General features: G+C 47.3%; 1 protein-coding gene and 1 long non-coding RNA gene across 10 annotated transcripts in view; one reads left to right on the top strand and one right to left on the bottom strand.

Annotated features, from left to right (window-relative positions):
* cdh8 (cadherin 8) overlaps window positions 1-16881 on the top strand; it is a 78632-nt gene that overhangs the window by 2857 nt on the left and 58894 nt on the right. For both annotated transcript variants that reach the window (XM_029145499.3, XM_029145497.3), the window contains exon 2: window positions 2554-3084. In XM_029145499.3, coding sequence (XP_029001332.1) covers window positions 2827-3084 — 258 coding nt within the window. In that variant the 5' untranslated portion in view covers window positions 2554-2826. The remainder of the gene's footprint in view (window positions 1-2553; window positions 3085-16881) is intronic.
* On the bottom strand, window positions 117-2517 carry LOC114852828 (uncharacterized). 8 transcript variants are annotated; one of them, XR_008694159.1, is made up of 7 exons: window positions 2230-2244; window positions 1711-1774; window positions 1252-1352; window positions 1070-1167; window positions 787-932; window positions 567-657; window positions 117-448 (listed from the first exon to the last, which is right to left on the bottom strand). It is a non-coding gene; the product is annotated as an uncharacterized LOC114852828 (long non-coding RNA). The 8 variants fall into 8 exon arrangements; XR_003785453.3 differs by having other exon boundaries at window positions 1070-1170; window positions 1711-2517; XR_008694161.1 differs by having other exon boundaries at window positions 1070-1170; window positions 1257-1352; window positions 1711-2517.

Genomic DNA, 16881 nt, shown 5'->3' with positions numbered 1-16881 from the left:
AAGATTAGCTTTTCAAAATTACATACAAATAAAGTAATCTTTGAAACAGTATTTCTATTATGCAAACTAACATATATCCCCAGCTGGTGTGTAGGTTGGAGAAGACACAAAGCACATTGGATTTAGACTGGTTAGAATACTTTATAAGCTTCATAAAAACGATAAAACAGCTTTCAAATGTCAAAGGCAGCTACAAAATGTCACTAACATCCAGTATTGTACATACAGCATTGGGCCAATATTTCAAACAACTTTTAGTGGAGGGTAGCTGAGGTTGAGAGCATATAACAAGAGCAAACAACAACACAGCAAGTGGGACACTACCCAACTCATCCAGGACTTGAAACGATGACTACATCTTCAGGGTCATCATCTGCCTCTGCATCTTTGTGAATGAAAAAAACTTCAAGAATTGTCTCTATCATGGCTTCTTCAAGGCGTCCACGATCTGAAATGTAAAATTAAAAAAGCGGATGATGTTATATAACACTTCAACTTTTAAAGCATATATAAATCACTTTGAAATTTTAAACTTACATGAAAAAAAAAAAAAAAAACATTCTTACCATCCATTATTTCACAAGGTTGCCAGGATCTTCATTGAGGAACACACACTGGGCTTAAAGGATGTACTCTTCTGACATCAATGGAGTTAGTCTTTAGGACAAACAAAGTAATCACACAAAAAACAAAACAATTTTAATCTATTTTAGGGAACAATTTTTATTCAATTGAGTAGCTGTCACTAACATATTACGACATAGATTTTTTTTCCCATCATCATACCTGGGTTATGGGAACCATGATGCTCTTAATCTTTTGTCCTTGAATGCCGCCTTCCTTGCCAAACACCGTTTTCAGGTCTGAAGAATAACCATCCAGCATGGAGAAGAACTGTTGCAGCAAACTGTTGTAGTCCTCTTAAATTTATTCTTAAAAAGAAAAAAGTACACAAGTTATCAATGCACTGAATGGCAAATGTGTAAACAATACTTTGATACATTTTAATATATTTTGTTTGTCTGATCAGAATCACATTGTATATATATAGACATATTTATTGACCAACCTCAGAAACACAGAAGAGAGCAGGCCATCTGGTTTTGAACTCGGTGATGAAGGGTTCATCTCTGATAACTTCTTGCCTTGTGTTTGCAATAGTCGTACCTACTAGAAAAAGTCACGCTGCACTCCTTGCATCTCCAAATACCTTAGAGTCTATTTATCTTATTTCTTTTCATTCCCTCTTACCTTACTTTTTCTTAAACAACTTGTGGACATGTAGACATCTGGAGCGACACTAGCAGATGATTCCCTTTCCTGCTGTCTCTTCTCAGCTCTAGAATGGGACACTTTCACAGAATGGCCATTGGAGGTAAACACCAAGAGACACATTTTAGATGATAAAGAACACGTTTCAAGTCAAAATAGCTGTAATAAATTAGGAAATCAATTATGTGCTGTGAAATGAGTACACAATCTTAGAAAAAGGTACAAATGTTAAAGCTTAATTAAACAAATACTTGTGTAAGTAATTTGATTATTTTCCTTTACCGTATGAAACAAATAATAGATTTATGATAATACGATATACAATGCAAACAATATGTAGAGTGAAATAACTCAAACACCCTTTTGGTAGGTTCGTGTAAATTACCTCAGGAAATGCATAGCATGACAGCACATTTCTATTTAATGTTCATGGGTTACCTTTTCAGTAGGGCAAGTCTCTGTACTTCTGTTTTCCGTTTCCAGTAGTTCTCTGCTCTAACACCTGCGGACGGAGAGTATATGTCAGAAAATATTGCACCAACCTGAACAAATGCCGCTGACTCGTAAAATCCTCGTCGCATCCAAACCGACCGAGGGGCAACGCTCATGTCGGTTATTTGAAATTTGAAAATCCCGCGCTCGCGCGATGAACTCGCATTGGAAATACGTAAAAGTCTCACTCCTAACTGAGCAAAGATCGCCGTTTAACGGCTATAAAATAATATAAAAAATTACAATATATATATATTTTATTGCAGATAAGCTTATTTAAAACTAGCACGTTCTCAGTGTTGTACGGAAGCTAGCTAGGTTAGCTTGTGAGCACAGGCGCAGTCACATAACACGGATACGTACTCTAGCTAATTAAACATCCAAAATGCTAAAGGGCACTATATATAGCTACTAACAACATTTCTGCACCCATGCAGTTTTTTATTCAATGGACGTTAAACTTACCTTCTTGCACACATCATGAACAGGTGTTTTCCTTTACGTCAGGATCCTGAAGAAGCGGCAGTGCCGTAGTCCAAGTTGTGAATTTGCTCATTACTGCCACCTTCAGCTCTGGACATGTTGTTGTCTAAACCTATTTTTATTACGTTGAGTTAACATAAAATATTGATGTAACCTGTTGAAGTTGTTACATTTACGTGATTTTATTATGTTCAGACACAAAACAAGAATTTATATTGTTGAAGTTGCATGTTAAAATTATGTTAATGTAGCATGCACCCAATCCAGGTTTTTTGAGTGTAACAAACTGTGATTGCTCCCTTATAGGTCTACCCCTCGGAATAACGCCAAATGGATGCTGTGCTGAGTGCCTCACCCCCTCACCAACTGCTATGGAGGCATGCCAAGCCATGCAAGTGACCTTTATCACACCATGAATGCACGCTCTGCCGTTCAAAGAGGACACAAGTAACCTTTTCTTGTTATCTAAGAAGGAGCTGTTGATCTGACGAGAGGAGGGGCGGGGGGGAAACAAGAGAGCGAGAGCGAGGAGAGTCTCGTCGAGCAAACAAACAAACAAATAAAACACACAACGACAGGATGCCAAAGCGGTCCGAGGAGATGCTCATGGATCTGTGGATGTCCTTGCTGCTGGTGTGGATTACTTGTGTTCCCTGCGTGTCTGTGACTCCTATCACAGGCCAGTCCAAAAGTACACAAACTGGTGGGTCCACAGCAGTGGCGAGCGGTCTTGGCGAAGGACAAAGATTACTGAGCCGCGCCAAGAGAGGATGGGTTTGGAATCAAATGTTTGTGCTGGAGGAATTTTCTGGACCCGATCCAATTCTAGTTGGCAGGGTGAGTGCTGTGATTGTCAGCATTATATTAAGCTTGCTTATCGTGTGGAAACATTAATTCGGTCATTTGAATGCTCCATCCGCTTTTTGTTTTTTTTTTTTGTTTTTTTTCCCGTTTCTTCCCATGTGGGCAGTGGGAGGGTTTTGTTGTTGGGGCGGGGGGGCAGATATGTGGGGGGACAAGAGGAGACGGAGGCGAGTCGTAGCAGTGGTGAAGGGGATCACAAAATGTTTTTTTTTTTTTTTTGGAAATGATTAAACATCCTTCAAATAATGGTGGCGACGTGTTCTGCTGTGCTGGATGTCCTTGAAATCCAAGACTCTGTGCAGCAGTCACACGGTGATCACAGACAGCTTTTCGTTGTAACAACTCCCTCATTTCCCACTCTCAAGGAGGGACGCGTGGAAAAGGTCTACTTTAGTTCTAGCCGGTCCTTTCCTCCGGTTCGGCGTCTAATGAACAGAACTGTAGGCTAATCCTGTGGCCAAGGGCCACCTGCTCCCTGGCCTGGTTGGAGGCGCCGGGCAGGTTTCAGGGGACGGGACGGCTCCTGGCCAGACCGGCCAAAGCAGCTTGTTTGCAGCTCATTGCTGGGACTCACCTGGGGAGAGTCGGCCTGGCAGCCGCGCTCGCCCCCCCCCCCCCGCTGAGTGCCACGCAGCCGCTCTGGAACGGGCAGAAATGCAGCCCATCAAACACAATATTTGATCTTGTTCACTAATAGGTTTTGTACACAGCGTTACGGTGCCTTGTTTTTGGGAAATTGGTGAGTACTCATTTTTTGGTTAATCACATATTCATCTTTTTTTATTTCAGCCACCCGAGTGTTCAGAACTGATGACACTAAAACAAAAAGCTGGTTCTATTTTCGTCGCGCTGAATACACAAGTCTCCCATGGCCCAAGTAAACACTTCCACTTCCTCTACTCACCTTTTATTTTTTTTCTTCTTCTTCCAGTCATATTGTCATATGGCTGCATCAATTAAACATTTGCCACCATGTGGGATTTGCACCTGTGTTTTCTAAATACCATACGAACACAAAAACGCCGTTAAGTGATGCATTAATTTTTCAGGCGAGTCAATTAGGCAGCCTCTGCTGCATGTGACAATGCTCATCGGAAGGCTGAAACAAAACAAGCACTCACCAGAGTTACGGTGACCAAACGTGAGCTTGGAATTTGAAGGTTAGATCGCGGCTGCAAGATGCTGAGCATCAGCCTCACTGTTACATATTTATAAAAGCTTCCACTGGAAACATGGAAACAAACAAGAAACGCCTCGTAAGCAATAATCAGCTGTGGAAAACTATGGACCTGTTAAAGCCATATATATATAATTTTCAGCAGACTGTGAAAAGAGAACTAGTGGCATTAAACAAAGCTGCAGGTCTGAGAGTGTGTTCTCTGAAGGCTTCAGTTAATGTTATGCAACACAATTGACTGTATGATAGGTTAGTCATCTGTATCAGCATTGTCCTGTTGCTAAATGTTGAGCATGGAGGCTGGGGAAACGGGGGGTGGGTTCTTTGGACCACGAGAAGTGCGCTGATGATGGGTTGTGTTCACTGCAAGGTTAAGTGCTCATGAGTATGCCTGGCAGAGCAAAGATAAGTCCCATGTTAACACATGACGCATTGGTTTGAGAATATAAATCTGGCTGCCTGTCCGTCCCTCTGTCTCCTCTCCTTCCTTCCCGTTCTCTGTGTTTCTTAATTAAAAAAAAAAAAAGAATCAAATGGGTGGGAGGTGTGATTCAAATAGGTCATGCAGCCCAATGTGTGTTTTGCACAATTTCCTCCGCCGCGTGTGAGGCCGCCTGTGTCTGCGGATGTGGGCTGATTATCAAGGAAGCCCAGGCCAAGATTGGACCCGTTCCATCCCATAGTTTTTTTTTTTATTGCTGGCGCTCCCCGGGTTTTAATTATACTTGCATCCCCAATCTTTGTCTGTGACCGGGCTCCCTTCAACTACACCAATATTGGGATTAAGAGTGAGAGATAGCGTCTGTGCCACAGAAAGAGATTGTGCCATCGATTTTTAATGGCGCGTCATTCTCATCGTCGTCTCCCAACGCAGGCTATTAGCATAAGCGCGGGGGGGAAGGGGGCGAGGGGAGGCAGCGGCATAGAAGAGCGAGGGCGGCCACAAGCCGTGACGGCACCCTTCCCTTTTGCTGTTCTACTTCAGCGCATCGTTTCTTGACATTGTGATTCACTGAGCGGCGCGTTCGTCAGCCCCCGTCAGTCCCGTTGGCGTCGGGGAGGCAGACATGCAGTACTTGTTAAAGTGAAACGGGCGAGACAGCTGCGGAAGCTTGTTGCTCGGCTGTAGCTTAAATAAAAAAATAATAATAAAAAAATAAATAAATTAATAAAACACACGGGACGCGGAGCTGGAGAGGATTTTAGGATTACTCATCATGAGCCAGGCATGGTTCAGAAATAACCTGTCATTAGGAACAGAAACAGGCAAATGGAGTGTGAAGGTAGACTGAGGGGACACGAGCTCATTGTTGACGCCAAGTGGAGATACCACTCGAGCGAGTAAAGACTCTCATGCAGCGCATTGGAAGGCGAGCAGGTGGTAATTTTAGCCAAAGCAGCTCTTGATTTACCATTGTCCCGTCACAAAGGGATCGTAGAACAAGCCCAAAGCCCGGCCCGCTCAGCATTAGGCCGCAACTCCTGCAGCATCAGCCGCGTTCCCCCACCAGCCTCGCTCTTCAATCAAAGCTATTTCAATTATTCAGACATACAAAGAAGAAAACTCATTTACATCAGGCCATTAAAGGCAAAACACAGCCCCGGAACAAAAGACAAGCAGCGAACAAATTGCTGTGTTTGCACTAAAGAGAAATCGGAATGTGTTTACTTTGTAGTGCGCAGGCAGATTGATGGGCGGTTAGTGCCGGAACGTCTCGCAGCTTCACACGTCACGTTCCCAGAGTCCTTCGCTTCCCAGCGATCACGGGGGGGTCGGGAATGACACATTGCATTCGGCTCCGGCCACGGAGCTGCCCGCGCGCTCCCCACAAAGAGAATGGGTAATCGGCCATTAATATTTATCAGATTCACACTGAACGGCGAGATGGCGAGAACAAATACGGACAGAGGCAGAGCTTTGATTACTGATTCAGCAAAGAGGGGGGAACGGAGAGGGCCGCGGCCCAAAGGAAGAGACGGGGAGAGAGAGGATGAAGTCGTGTGCGTCCTGGTCGAGGGAAACAAACTCGTTCCTCCCAACAACTGTTTGACAGGAGCTCCGGCACCGAGGGCCCCGCGCGTCCGCACTGAGATAAGTGGCGCTGAAGAACATTTGCTGGTGCCGACTCGTCTAAAATGTCCCAGTTCTTATTCCTTCCATTTTCCACTAGAGGTGCATTCACATTAAAACGATAACAGATCGCATTCACAGTCTTTCCAAAAAATTATTTCCCGAACAGTTTAATTAAAGTTGCTCCTTCACGGCTAATGCGTTTGATTTGCGAGTCAGAGTGGAGGTGTTGATTCTGTCTGCTTAGCTGCCTGATCTCGACCCGTCGTCTTTATCTGGAATCATTTCTTGAACCCACTTCAGACCTTTTTGTCGCTTTCTGCACTTTGGACCTCAAGTACAAGATGTGGGACACCGGTCTATAAATACTGATGCGAGCCGCTTCTGCTCGGCTGGATCGCCTCTCAGTGTTTGTTGCCCCCCCCCCTCCCACCTCCACCTCAGCCCATCTCTCTCTCTCTCTGTCATAGGGCGATTATGGTCAGAGTGGCTCTCGAGCCCAAGTAAGCTTGCCTCCAGGACCGATGGGGTGTGGTACAATGACATTGTTAAAATTCCTCCAAGTGCTCGGCTTTGGCGAGGCGACGCAGCGAGGCAGAGCTAAGGCGAGATTGAGTCCTGAATGCAGCTGCCAGAGCAGCCTGAGACTGCCAGAGGGCTCTAGTGTTGCTGGTTAACAACAGCTGAGAACCTGATCCCGGTCCTTGACTGAGTCGCGTCGCCGCGGCCCCCTGATTAGCGAGGATCCCCCACCTTAATCTGCATTTACTCCGGCTCCGGCAACTGAGCCGATATCTGGCTCTGCCTTTGATTGATGGATGAGGAGTGGGAGTTAACAAGAATATTAGTCGAATTATCGCCAGTGATTGATAGCCATTATGACACATAAATTATAAGCACTGGCTCCGATATAATAAATTCTGAAATGTGTCCCAAATTAGACACAGGTTCCACTGCCATAGTGAGATGGTTTAATCAGAAAGCTGTCATTAGACGGAGGGAAGGAAAGCCCTCAGTGTTTGCTGGAGCTAATTTCATTCCATTTTATTTCTCACACCCACCACAGCTCCTGGAACACAGCTTTGGACTCTCTCTACAGGCAGCGCCACAAAGATCCATATTGAGCCTAGCAGCAGCTCCTCTGTCTCCTTAGATCTCCATCCCCTCCCCTTTTTTTTCTGGCCCCTCCTCCTCGCTCCTCACCTGCGCCGTGCATCACCAGCGTCGGCAGGACCATTATATCAATGGGCCACGGTCACAGTCTCCCTCTTCCTCTCCAATCTCTGGCTCTGTCTGTCCCTCCCGGTCTGCAATAAAACACCGGGGCCCAGCGGTGGCTCTGATAGAGCTGTGGGATCACATTAGCGCTGCCCTCAAAGAGCTTGACAGCTTGTCTATGCTCGCTTTGTGTTGCGGCGCCCATTAACAAGCTGCACATGCGTGCGCGTGTCATGCGCCGCTCCATTTGGGAGCGTTATGGACTAAAAATGAGATGAGCGGACCCAGGCCCGGTTGGAGTATATTTAGACGGTAAACACGGCGCGTCCGCCAGGAGCTGCAGCCGCTGTGTCTTTGCAAACATTTGCCGGAGCGTCAGCGCTTATGAACGATGTCTCTGTAGGACTTGAGGCCTGAAATCGGTGGTGTTTTACATTTACAGGTGATCCCACACTAACTGGTGTAATTACTTGCACCAACTATCTTAAATGTTATTGCCAAGTGATTCCATTCCAACAGCAGTGTCACCCTCATGTGTCATCTTTGCAACACAACTCCTTTGTCTCTTCATCAACACCCACGTCTGCCTCCCATTGTCCCGTCGTACGTTTCACACGGCGACTGTCGCATTCAATCGGCTACTCGTATTTCCATATGGGAGCCCCAGAATCGCGTTCGGGCCGTGTCACGTGAAGCTCTCCAGTGTGCGCGCATCAGCTGCGATGATAATTGAACAGGAGCGCACATCCATTCGCACGGCTTCAGAGTCCCTGAGCAAAATAACGAGCCGCCGCCATCGCTCACATCTGCGGCTCGGCCGCGATTAAATCCGCGTAGCAGCGAAGTAGCTGGCACGCGGGCCGAGCTCCTGCACGGGTTCCCATTCAGAGCAAACGGCCCATTTACGCTTCCACCTCGGCCGGAGTTGGCACAATTAGAGCGCTCCCATGTTGGTATGTCAGTCAATGATGTGAATTTCTTTCGGCGGAAATCCAGGAAAGCCCCTTCCTCTCACTGTAGGTCCAACCCCCCCCCCACCTTTGTAACAGCCCTGCTTCCCCTCTCTCATCTCCAGACTCGGGCCTAGTCGGGCCGAGGCGGAGCGCTTAGCGGGTTAAACCGTTTGGCGCTCGGCCTTGAACTTTGCTCCAACTAATTCCCAGGAATTAACGCGCTTCACCTCCAATGTTTCGCTCGTGCTTTGCTTTAACTATAAACAACATCGCCAAACAAAGGAGTTTGGTTGAATGACAGCATTTTGGAGCTACCACGGTATGTTGTTTGTTTTTTTATTTTTTTATTTTTGGTAATTTAACTGGGTCAAACCTCTTGGCCTTTGTGTTGTGCTGACATTTAAATGACTGTTAAGTTCTCAAACAAAACATGGCCTGTGTATAATTATATTTTAAACAGGCGGTGATAGACGACTAAATTAGAGCAGCATTAAAGCGCCTGGTGTTGGACACGCTGCACTTGCTGTACTGGACTGTGGTTCTGCCCCCCCCACCTCAGTCAAAACACTGGCCAGGCATCAGTAGCCGTAAACGAGGATGCAATTATTCAAATCTGACTATTCAAATCAAAAGATTATGATTATTCGAAACCTGCTAATTGGCCCTTGCCTGTGACATCGCCGTCGTGGGCAGAAGCCACAGCGGCGGCGGCATCAGCAGCAGCGGCAGCAGCAGCAGCAGCAGCAGCAGCAGCGGCAGCTGAACGCTCCCGCTGCCTCTGCCAGCGAGCCGGTGTGGGCTCCGTGCCTGGGCTCAAGTCTCCGCGCGGCTCCTCTCCTATGGATACGGCCCAGCGTACGTGAAATGCTGCGGGCGGCTTATCCGCGCGCCTCTGTTCCCGTGCGCGTCCCATCAGCCAAACTGGGACTGCTGGAGTAATCTTGTTAAGAATGGATGTTGTTATTCCGCCACTGGATGTGCATTTGGCTGCGCGCTTTGGGAGCACTCGTGGGCTGGAGCGGAAGACACAATGGGCTGGGAGTGTTGGAACGGCCGTGGGGGTGGGGGGGGGGGGCTATTTCTGGCACTCGGATGACAGTTCTCAACCCTCTTCTCCTGTCTCCTGCCTCTCCTTCCTCACCCGTCCCCTAGCACCTCCCCGCCTCCCCCCTCACCTGCCTCAGACAACATAATAACTACAAAGTGTAAACAGTGGATGTGACATTTACTTGAGGATCGGTGGCTTCACCTATAACAGGTATTAAAAAAGATGATTATCATCACTGATGAGCAGAAGGCAGAAGGCTGCTCACCTCAATCATTGAGTTGACAACAGACACACACACACACACACACACACACACACACACACACACACACACACACACACACACACACACACACACACACACACACACACACACACACAGGATGAATCAATGGCTCCCTCCTTCCTCTCAGTGGAACCACTCCTAACTGTGGTATCTGAGTGCCAACAGACTGTGGCTTTGACCTTTCTCACAAATGAATTATTTCGGTTTAATGATCCCTTCTGCAGAAAGAACAAAAAGATACCTGAAATAATGGGTAGGAGTGGAGGGGGCTTGGCTTCTGGAGGGGGGGTGTAAAAGGGCAGCACCCATACAAAACCCCCATACTTTATTTTCCATCTTACACAACAACCTGTGGAGACACCTGTATTCAGTTAATAATGCCTTTCCCTTCCTGTTTGTGAGCGGGTGATGCATCCAACTAACTTTGAGAAAAGAAAAAAAAGTAGCAGGTGGTGATGACGAAGACGCTCTTTTCAGAGCTGTTGGATGTTTTTTTTCCTCCAATGTTTGATTAATTCTCATTTTTTCCCATCAAATCAGAAAAAGGGGAGGAATATGGAAAGGAAATCACTGGTGTGTGTGTGTGTGTGTGTGTGTGTGTGTGTGTGTGTGTGTGTGTGTGTGTGTGTGTGTGTGCGTGCAGACACATGAAAAATTCACAACGTTATAATATAAAATCCAGATGAATCATGAATGCTTAATGGGAATCAGGGCCGAGCGTGCGGGATGTTGAAATTGTTCTCAAAGCAGCGGGCGGACGTTGACGCGGACGTGGACGCGCGTCCCCCGTCTGTCTGATGCTTCGCCGCCGTCTCCCTCCCTCCCCTCGCTCGGCGGCGGCGGCCGAGCGAGGTGTTGAGGGACTCTGAGCGGAGGATGCCAGTAACATGTGAAAAGCTTTTAGGGGCAGGAGGCCGTCCGTTATCGAGGTCTGGCTAATTGCCTTCATCCTGGCTGTAACTGCTTGTTGTGGCGCTCGTGGACTGGACGCGCACCACTGGTCTATCTGATGAGAGATTAACAAATCCATGCTAACACCCGGTCTCCTCTATTGAGTTTTAATGAAATGCAGAGTTCCAAGAAAAACTTCTGCCGTTATGAATAATAGAACGTCCAATTAGTGTAACATTGTCACAGATGAGCTTTAAGGAAGGCCAGACGGCCGTAATGTTGGGGGAGTGGGAGCATTTAGCGGAGTTATCATTGTCTGAGCCCGCTGCTCGACGCCTAATGATGACTCAGCAGAATGAAGCATCGAGGAGTAGTTCCAGACTATTGGGCCTGTTTTCACGTTTACGCACAAACCCGGCGGATGCTCCCGCTTTGAGAGGAGGACGACAGCATTGTGCGTCTGAGCTGATGAAACTGAGCTGCTTGAGAGCAGCCATGGCTGCAATTTGACCCGTGAGCTCCCATTGTTCCCTACTCCCCACAGAACTCGTCTTACTGTGAAATCGGACACATTTCTGCATTTCTCAGTGAAGAAACAAGAGCTGTTGTGATTTACCATTAGCGCTCCCAACTACCCCCCCTCCCCCGTCAGCTTGGCTAACTAGTTAGCTAGGACGCGGACGCTCAGACAGCCGGCGTTTGAGCGCGTTCCCGCTAGAAGGGGTTTTTCTGATCATGGTAAATGAACACCTGCTGAGTCACTGGCGGCACCTGCACAGTGCTGTGTCCAACACATTATGCAAAGGAGGAGGATCTAGCGAGGATTAGCTGTTCTGTGTTCCTTTTGGCCTGCTGCTGAGGAGGTAGACCCGTAAAGCCGCGACCAAACCTCAGCTCAGCACAACACACATACAAGAGTCAGATACCAAACTCCCGGTGAATTCCAATCTCCGGTTTATCTTTCATGGTTGTGATAAAAACAAAGCTAGTCACATTTCTGGGGCTGTGTCACACATACCGGATTTCTAAGTTTATCTTTTACAGGGTCGCAGGGGGCTTGGACCCTGTCCCAGAATGCATTGGGCAAGAGTCAGGGTACTCCCTCACTGTCGCTGCCAATCTATAACAAGGCTAACACACATTCACAACACTTTCACACTCACATTCACACCTACAGGCAATCTCGAGCTTCCAGTTCAGCGAACCTGAATTCCTATGGATGGAAACCAGGGCAGACGCGGACGGCGCATTTGAATAATACGAAGACTCAACGAGCCGGTGTAAAAACTGCCGCCCAAAATATTGTATGTCATTTTTGAGGAAATTCTGCCTGAACGCTGAGCAGCGGAGCCAGCATGTGTAAATACGGTTCAGATTTCACAACAAACGAAAAGGGAAACCCCCTTTGGAGTCTCATGAGATGACTCCGCTCGCCTGCGAGAAGAGGAACACTCTGCCAAATGGCACCGTGCCCTTTTGTGTTACTTCCTCTGCTCCGTCTGCGTCACGATGCCGCCGCGCCGCCGCTGTGGCTCCGCGAAGACGGATCCCGGCCCCCGACGGCTTGTCAGCGAGGCAAACGAGCCGGGGCCCGAGCCCGGAATCCATCGCGGCGCCGTCCGTCTCCATCTGCGCCGTTTGATCAGCATCTCTGCCGGCGCGGGAACGCGCGGCCTCGTGAACACATGAGCGCCCGCGCTGTCTGCGTCTCGCCGAGTGGCCAGATAAGAAGACATGACATTATCTGTGGGCGCGTTTGTGTACGTACGCCAGCGTCCACACATACACACCTGTGTGTTTCTGTCAATGTGTGTGTGTGTGTGCGCGCAGTCAAAATGTTAATGTCATATCTGTCTTGATGACCTTTTCTTCCTCGTTGATGCCTGGTGTTTTGTTTTTTTTATAAATACCGCGCTGATATCTCGGGATGTGTAATTACAGCACCACAGCAACACGCTGCCCATTTATTAGCTTCCTGACAATGGCCGTCCTCATCAGCGCTGAGTCCAGTGTGGGTTTTCCTGTGGGTGAAGCTCCTCTGTTGTCCTGTTTGCGCAGCCGAGTCCTCAAGTGCACTAAAAAGTCCTCACCCACGTGATAAAGACGACGGATAAGGTTTGTGATGCTGCTACTATTTATGGGGCATTTAGCTCGACAATAACCGCCGTATCCATATAGCGCCATTTCATATTCAGTTATTCATCCACAGGAACTTCTTAGGGATGATCTCCAGGGATTCATGTATGGATCACAGCCAGTCCTACACAGATGAAAATAGAATCGAGGGATTTAACTGATCAGCTCCCTGAGTGTGCAGTATTACCTTAACAAATACCACATCGGATCAAGGCAGGATTCAGACCCAGGTGTCCCAAGCAAGGATTCCATACACGCCTACGTAGTGTGTGTGCTAACGCTCACAATGCAAAAGCAACTAGCCTGTGTAGCGTCACCGACGTGGAGGGGAAACTCACGTCAAAAAAATTGTGTATCGCACATAATGGGATTGCGCTTTGCACCAGCTTGGAGTCAGTTGATAAGAATCTCGTTCCCCAGGTTCAGCGTCGGGGATTAGGGCAGAGGCCGTTTGATCTCGACGGTTTTGCATAAAAATCACAAGGCTCCTGAATCCTGTAGCAAAGCAGCTGACTTAGCTAATTGGGAGATGCAGCCTGCACGCTGGGATGGACTTGTAGCTCTGTGTATTGTCCTCAAGATGCCTTTGACACCGCTGCTGCAATTACAGTAAAGTCAGAGTGCTGTGTTAATGATGCTTTCAGAGTGGAGGAGAATAGATGGGTGTTTTGAGTCATGGAGCAATTGATGCACTGTAACCATGCTTTCAATAGAGGAAACACACACACACAAACGCACACGTACACAAGTCCTTGCTGGGTTTTGTGAGTGCAAATAACATCTTATCGCAACAGGCAATCAAACAGGAAGCTGAACTTATCCATCATCAAACGGGAGCTGTGGCGTATGGAAGCATATCGCCAAATGCTCCGGAGCTGCTGCATTCAAAGTCCCCTGTGTCCACATCGGATACACGTGCACCTTAGCAGCCAGCGCAGCAAAAGCATGGAGGGGTGTGCCAGTTACGGAGCATAATTGGTACTAATGACCATTAAGAGTCTAGTTTTCATCCTCCAGGGGCCATAGAAAAGGCCTTTAGTCTTATCAGTTGATTAGAAGCAAATAGACGGGGCCGGATCCTGCATATTAAGTAAACAGGGGGCTAAAACGGTGTTACTCTATCAGGGAAAGGCCTAATGGAGTGGCAGGGAACTCATCCTCTGCTAACGCGTCAGCTTTGAGAAATAGACAACCGCTCGCAGAGTTCCACGCTAAAAAGCAAAAGCAGGAAAAAACAGTCCCTTTAATTTAGGCCCTGAGCTTAAATGGGTTTCCTTGTGCAGTCAAACGCTAGACACCTTTGCGCTGCTCTGTAGTAGAGGCCCTTCTGTTCTTTCTCTGCTGCTATCCAACTGTCAGCAATGGCAGCAAAGTTGTTTTTTCCCCCTCTCTCTCTCTCTCTCTCTCTCTCTCTCGCTCTCTCTCACTTTCTCCCCCTCCGTGGATTCATTTGCATTATGCAAATGAGCAATTGATATGGATCTTCTCCCCTCCGATGAACATTTTGCACAGCAATTTGCCAAGCAAGTAATTACTTATTGACAGAATGATATTACACAGGAAATTGTTGTATAAAATGGCAAACTCATCTCATTGAAATGGAAATGATACGAATAACAATAATAAAATTTAATACATTTAAAACAAAATTAAGACTCATCAGTTAAGTGGACGCGGGTTAGGGAGACTTGTGTTGATCACGGCTGCTCTGTCAGCGCTCCCTTCGCGGCCACCTGTAGTTACTCTCTGGGCTCATAGCTCCGCATTTTAATTAATTCCAAACATTATTAAGAATACAAATTCAAAGTCTCACTCGGCTGCGCTACGCAACGTAGTCGAACTGCGGGAATATCAGCAATTATCCATATTGTGACAGAATATTTAAGCTGTTTGTGTAACCTGCATGTCACATTGTGTCCTGACGAGCGATAAAGCTATTTGTTTCCGGCGCTTATCGCGGCCGAATGGAAGATTTAGGGGAACGGGCGTCATTCCTCAAAATGATATTTGAATGAGCAGAAATCTGTCTGTAGCAATTCATGCCCTTACGCTGCATGAAGCGTCTTCAGTGTCAGTTCACCAATATGGAAACCAAAGATACTGTACAGTGCAGCCACATTTACAGTAGCTTGTGTCAACAACAGATTGATCAGTTATGAATCACAAAAGCTGCATAAATGCATTAACATATCTAAGAACTACTGTAGCCTCTATTTGAAACAGGCTGAAAACTGGCAGTAGCGCATATTTAAACTCGACACGGCAACGTCAAGGCAACCAAAAGCATGCAGCACTGCAACACTTGGACCCTTAGTAAACATGAGTCACTCAAGTCAATAAAGCAATTAATATCAGTCCAGCAAGATGAGTGGTCATTTGCACAAACCCGGACCTTCTCTCTAATTATCTCATTTATAACGATCTACGTCCTTTTGTCTATTTTCACCTAATTGCAAAAAAAAAAACAACGACATAATTTCCCAGTGCGTAGTTTGCCGGTGTGTTTGCGTCAGCGCCATTCCAGCTCTAATACTGAGCATCCCGAGAGATTGGCACCTGGAGGAAAACAGAAAAGGGAGAAAGAAGGAGAAGAAGAAGAAAAAAGCCAGTGTGCAGCTGCATTTTCTCCCTCAGTAATCGAATCCCTCAAAAGGGGTCCATTTTTCTTCATCTCCCCAGGTCCACAGGACCTTTAAACAGAGCAAGGCACCAAAAGAAGGCACCATAGAACACAATTATAATTCCAATATAGTCTTGTAAAGAAAATGTAAACAGATAGCCAGCCTGCAAAGCTGCCCCCATTTTCCCAGAAGACTGGTAATAAAGTAGAAAAGATGTAATACTGGAAGAGGCTTTTTACCCCCTGTCCTTTTCTCACTCCAGAAATTGAAAAGTGTGCCTCTCTGCAACGACGCTGGGAGAAGAAGGGATGCTCAGAGATTTATGAGAGATTTAAAGGGGAGACAGAGGAGGGTGGTGGCGGCGGCGGCGGTGGGGGTTTTGCCAGCGGCGTTAATGCGGTTTTGCAAATGAACTCTAATGCACAAGTATTGATAAGAATAAATGGCGCTGTGCAGCGGCTGCTGGATGCTCTCCCTCCACCGCACCAACGCTGTGTGTTTTGTCACGGGCTCTTTCGTTCCTCCCGAGCCCTCCAGACTCTGAGGCGGGACACAAACAAGCCACTTTGCCCTCCGGAAATGTGAACCAGAGCAAATTGGTGGGAAATTTTGATTTGCAAGAGGCTGCTTTCGCGTACGCAAATCTCGCAATTCTGCGGGCGAGACGTTTCTATCCCCTAGTTTGGCTCCGTCTCGAGGGTAACATTTATTTTATGCCTGCTTGTTTTTTTTTTCCCCCCCTCTGGTTTATTTTCCAATCATTGAAATGCAGAGAAAACAGCAATGCAGTCTTTATGATAATTGCTCGGCAGTGTAATAGTTAGGTCAGGAGCCATCCCAGTGGTTATTACAGTCGAAGGAATGTGGTCGCAGCTGCAGGATGCACGTGTACACAGGTTGAAACGGCAAAAACCCATCTCAGTTCCTCACATTTCCAACCTGTGTGTTTTTGCTGGTAAAGCCGGGGTGAGAGCTCGTGTCCCGACCTTTGGTATTAAAGCAGGAATCCGGTCGAACGCAGTCACTCACTTAGCCTGGAAGACGAGGCCGGCGGAGTGGGCCTCTCCTCCCCGCCGGGTGTAAATCACACGAGGGGAGTGAGAGGCGTGGAGGCCCGTGCTCGTGGGAGCATGTATGAACGCGTGCGTGCCCCTCGCGTTGCCTTTGTATGTGCACAATCTCAGTCTTGGCCAGGAATCAGTAAAGCCCAGCAGGCTGGGAAGGCGTAGTGGAGGGGGGGGGTGACAGTTTAGTGTGAGGAGGGGAAATGGCATGGTGCTGCAGAAGCTAGTCATCCGTCTGCTGTGACACCCAGCGTGCATGGAAGATGTCCCCAGGACTCGGCAAGGCAGAGAGGAAGTGTGTTTGT

Source organism: Betta splendens, chromosome 3 (assembly GCF_900634795.4).
Source record: "Betta splendens chromosome 3, fBetSpl5.4, whole genome shotgun sequence".
Taxonomy (NCBI): Eukaryota; Metazoa; Chordata; class Actinopteri; order Anabantiformes; family Osphronemidae; genus Betta; species Betta splendens.
This window is presented reverse-complemented; position numbering and strand designations above follow the sequence as displayed.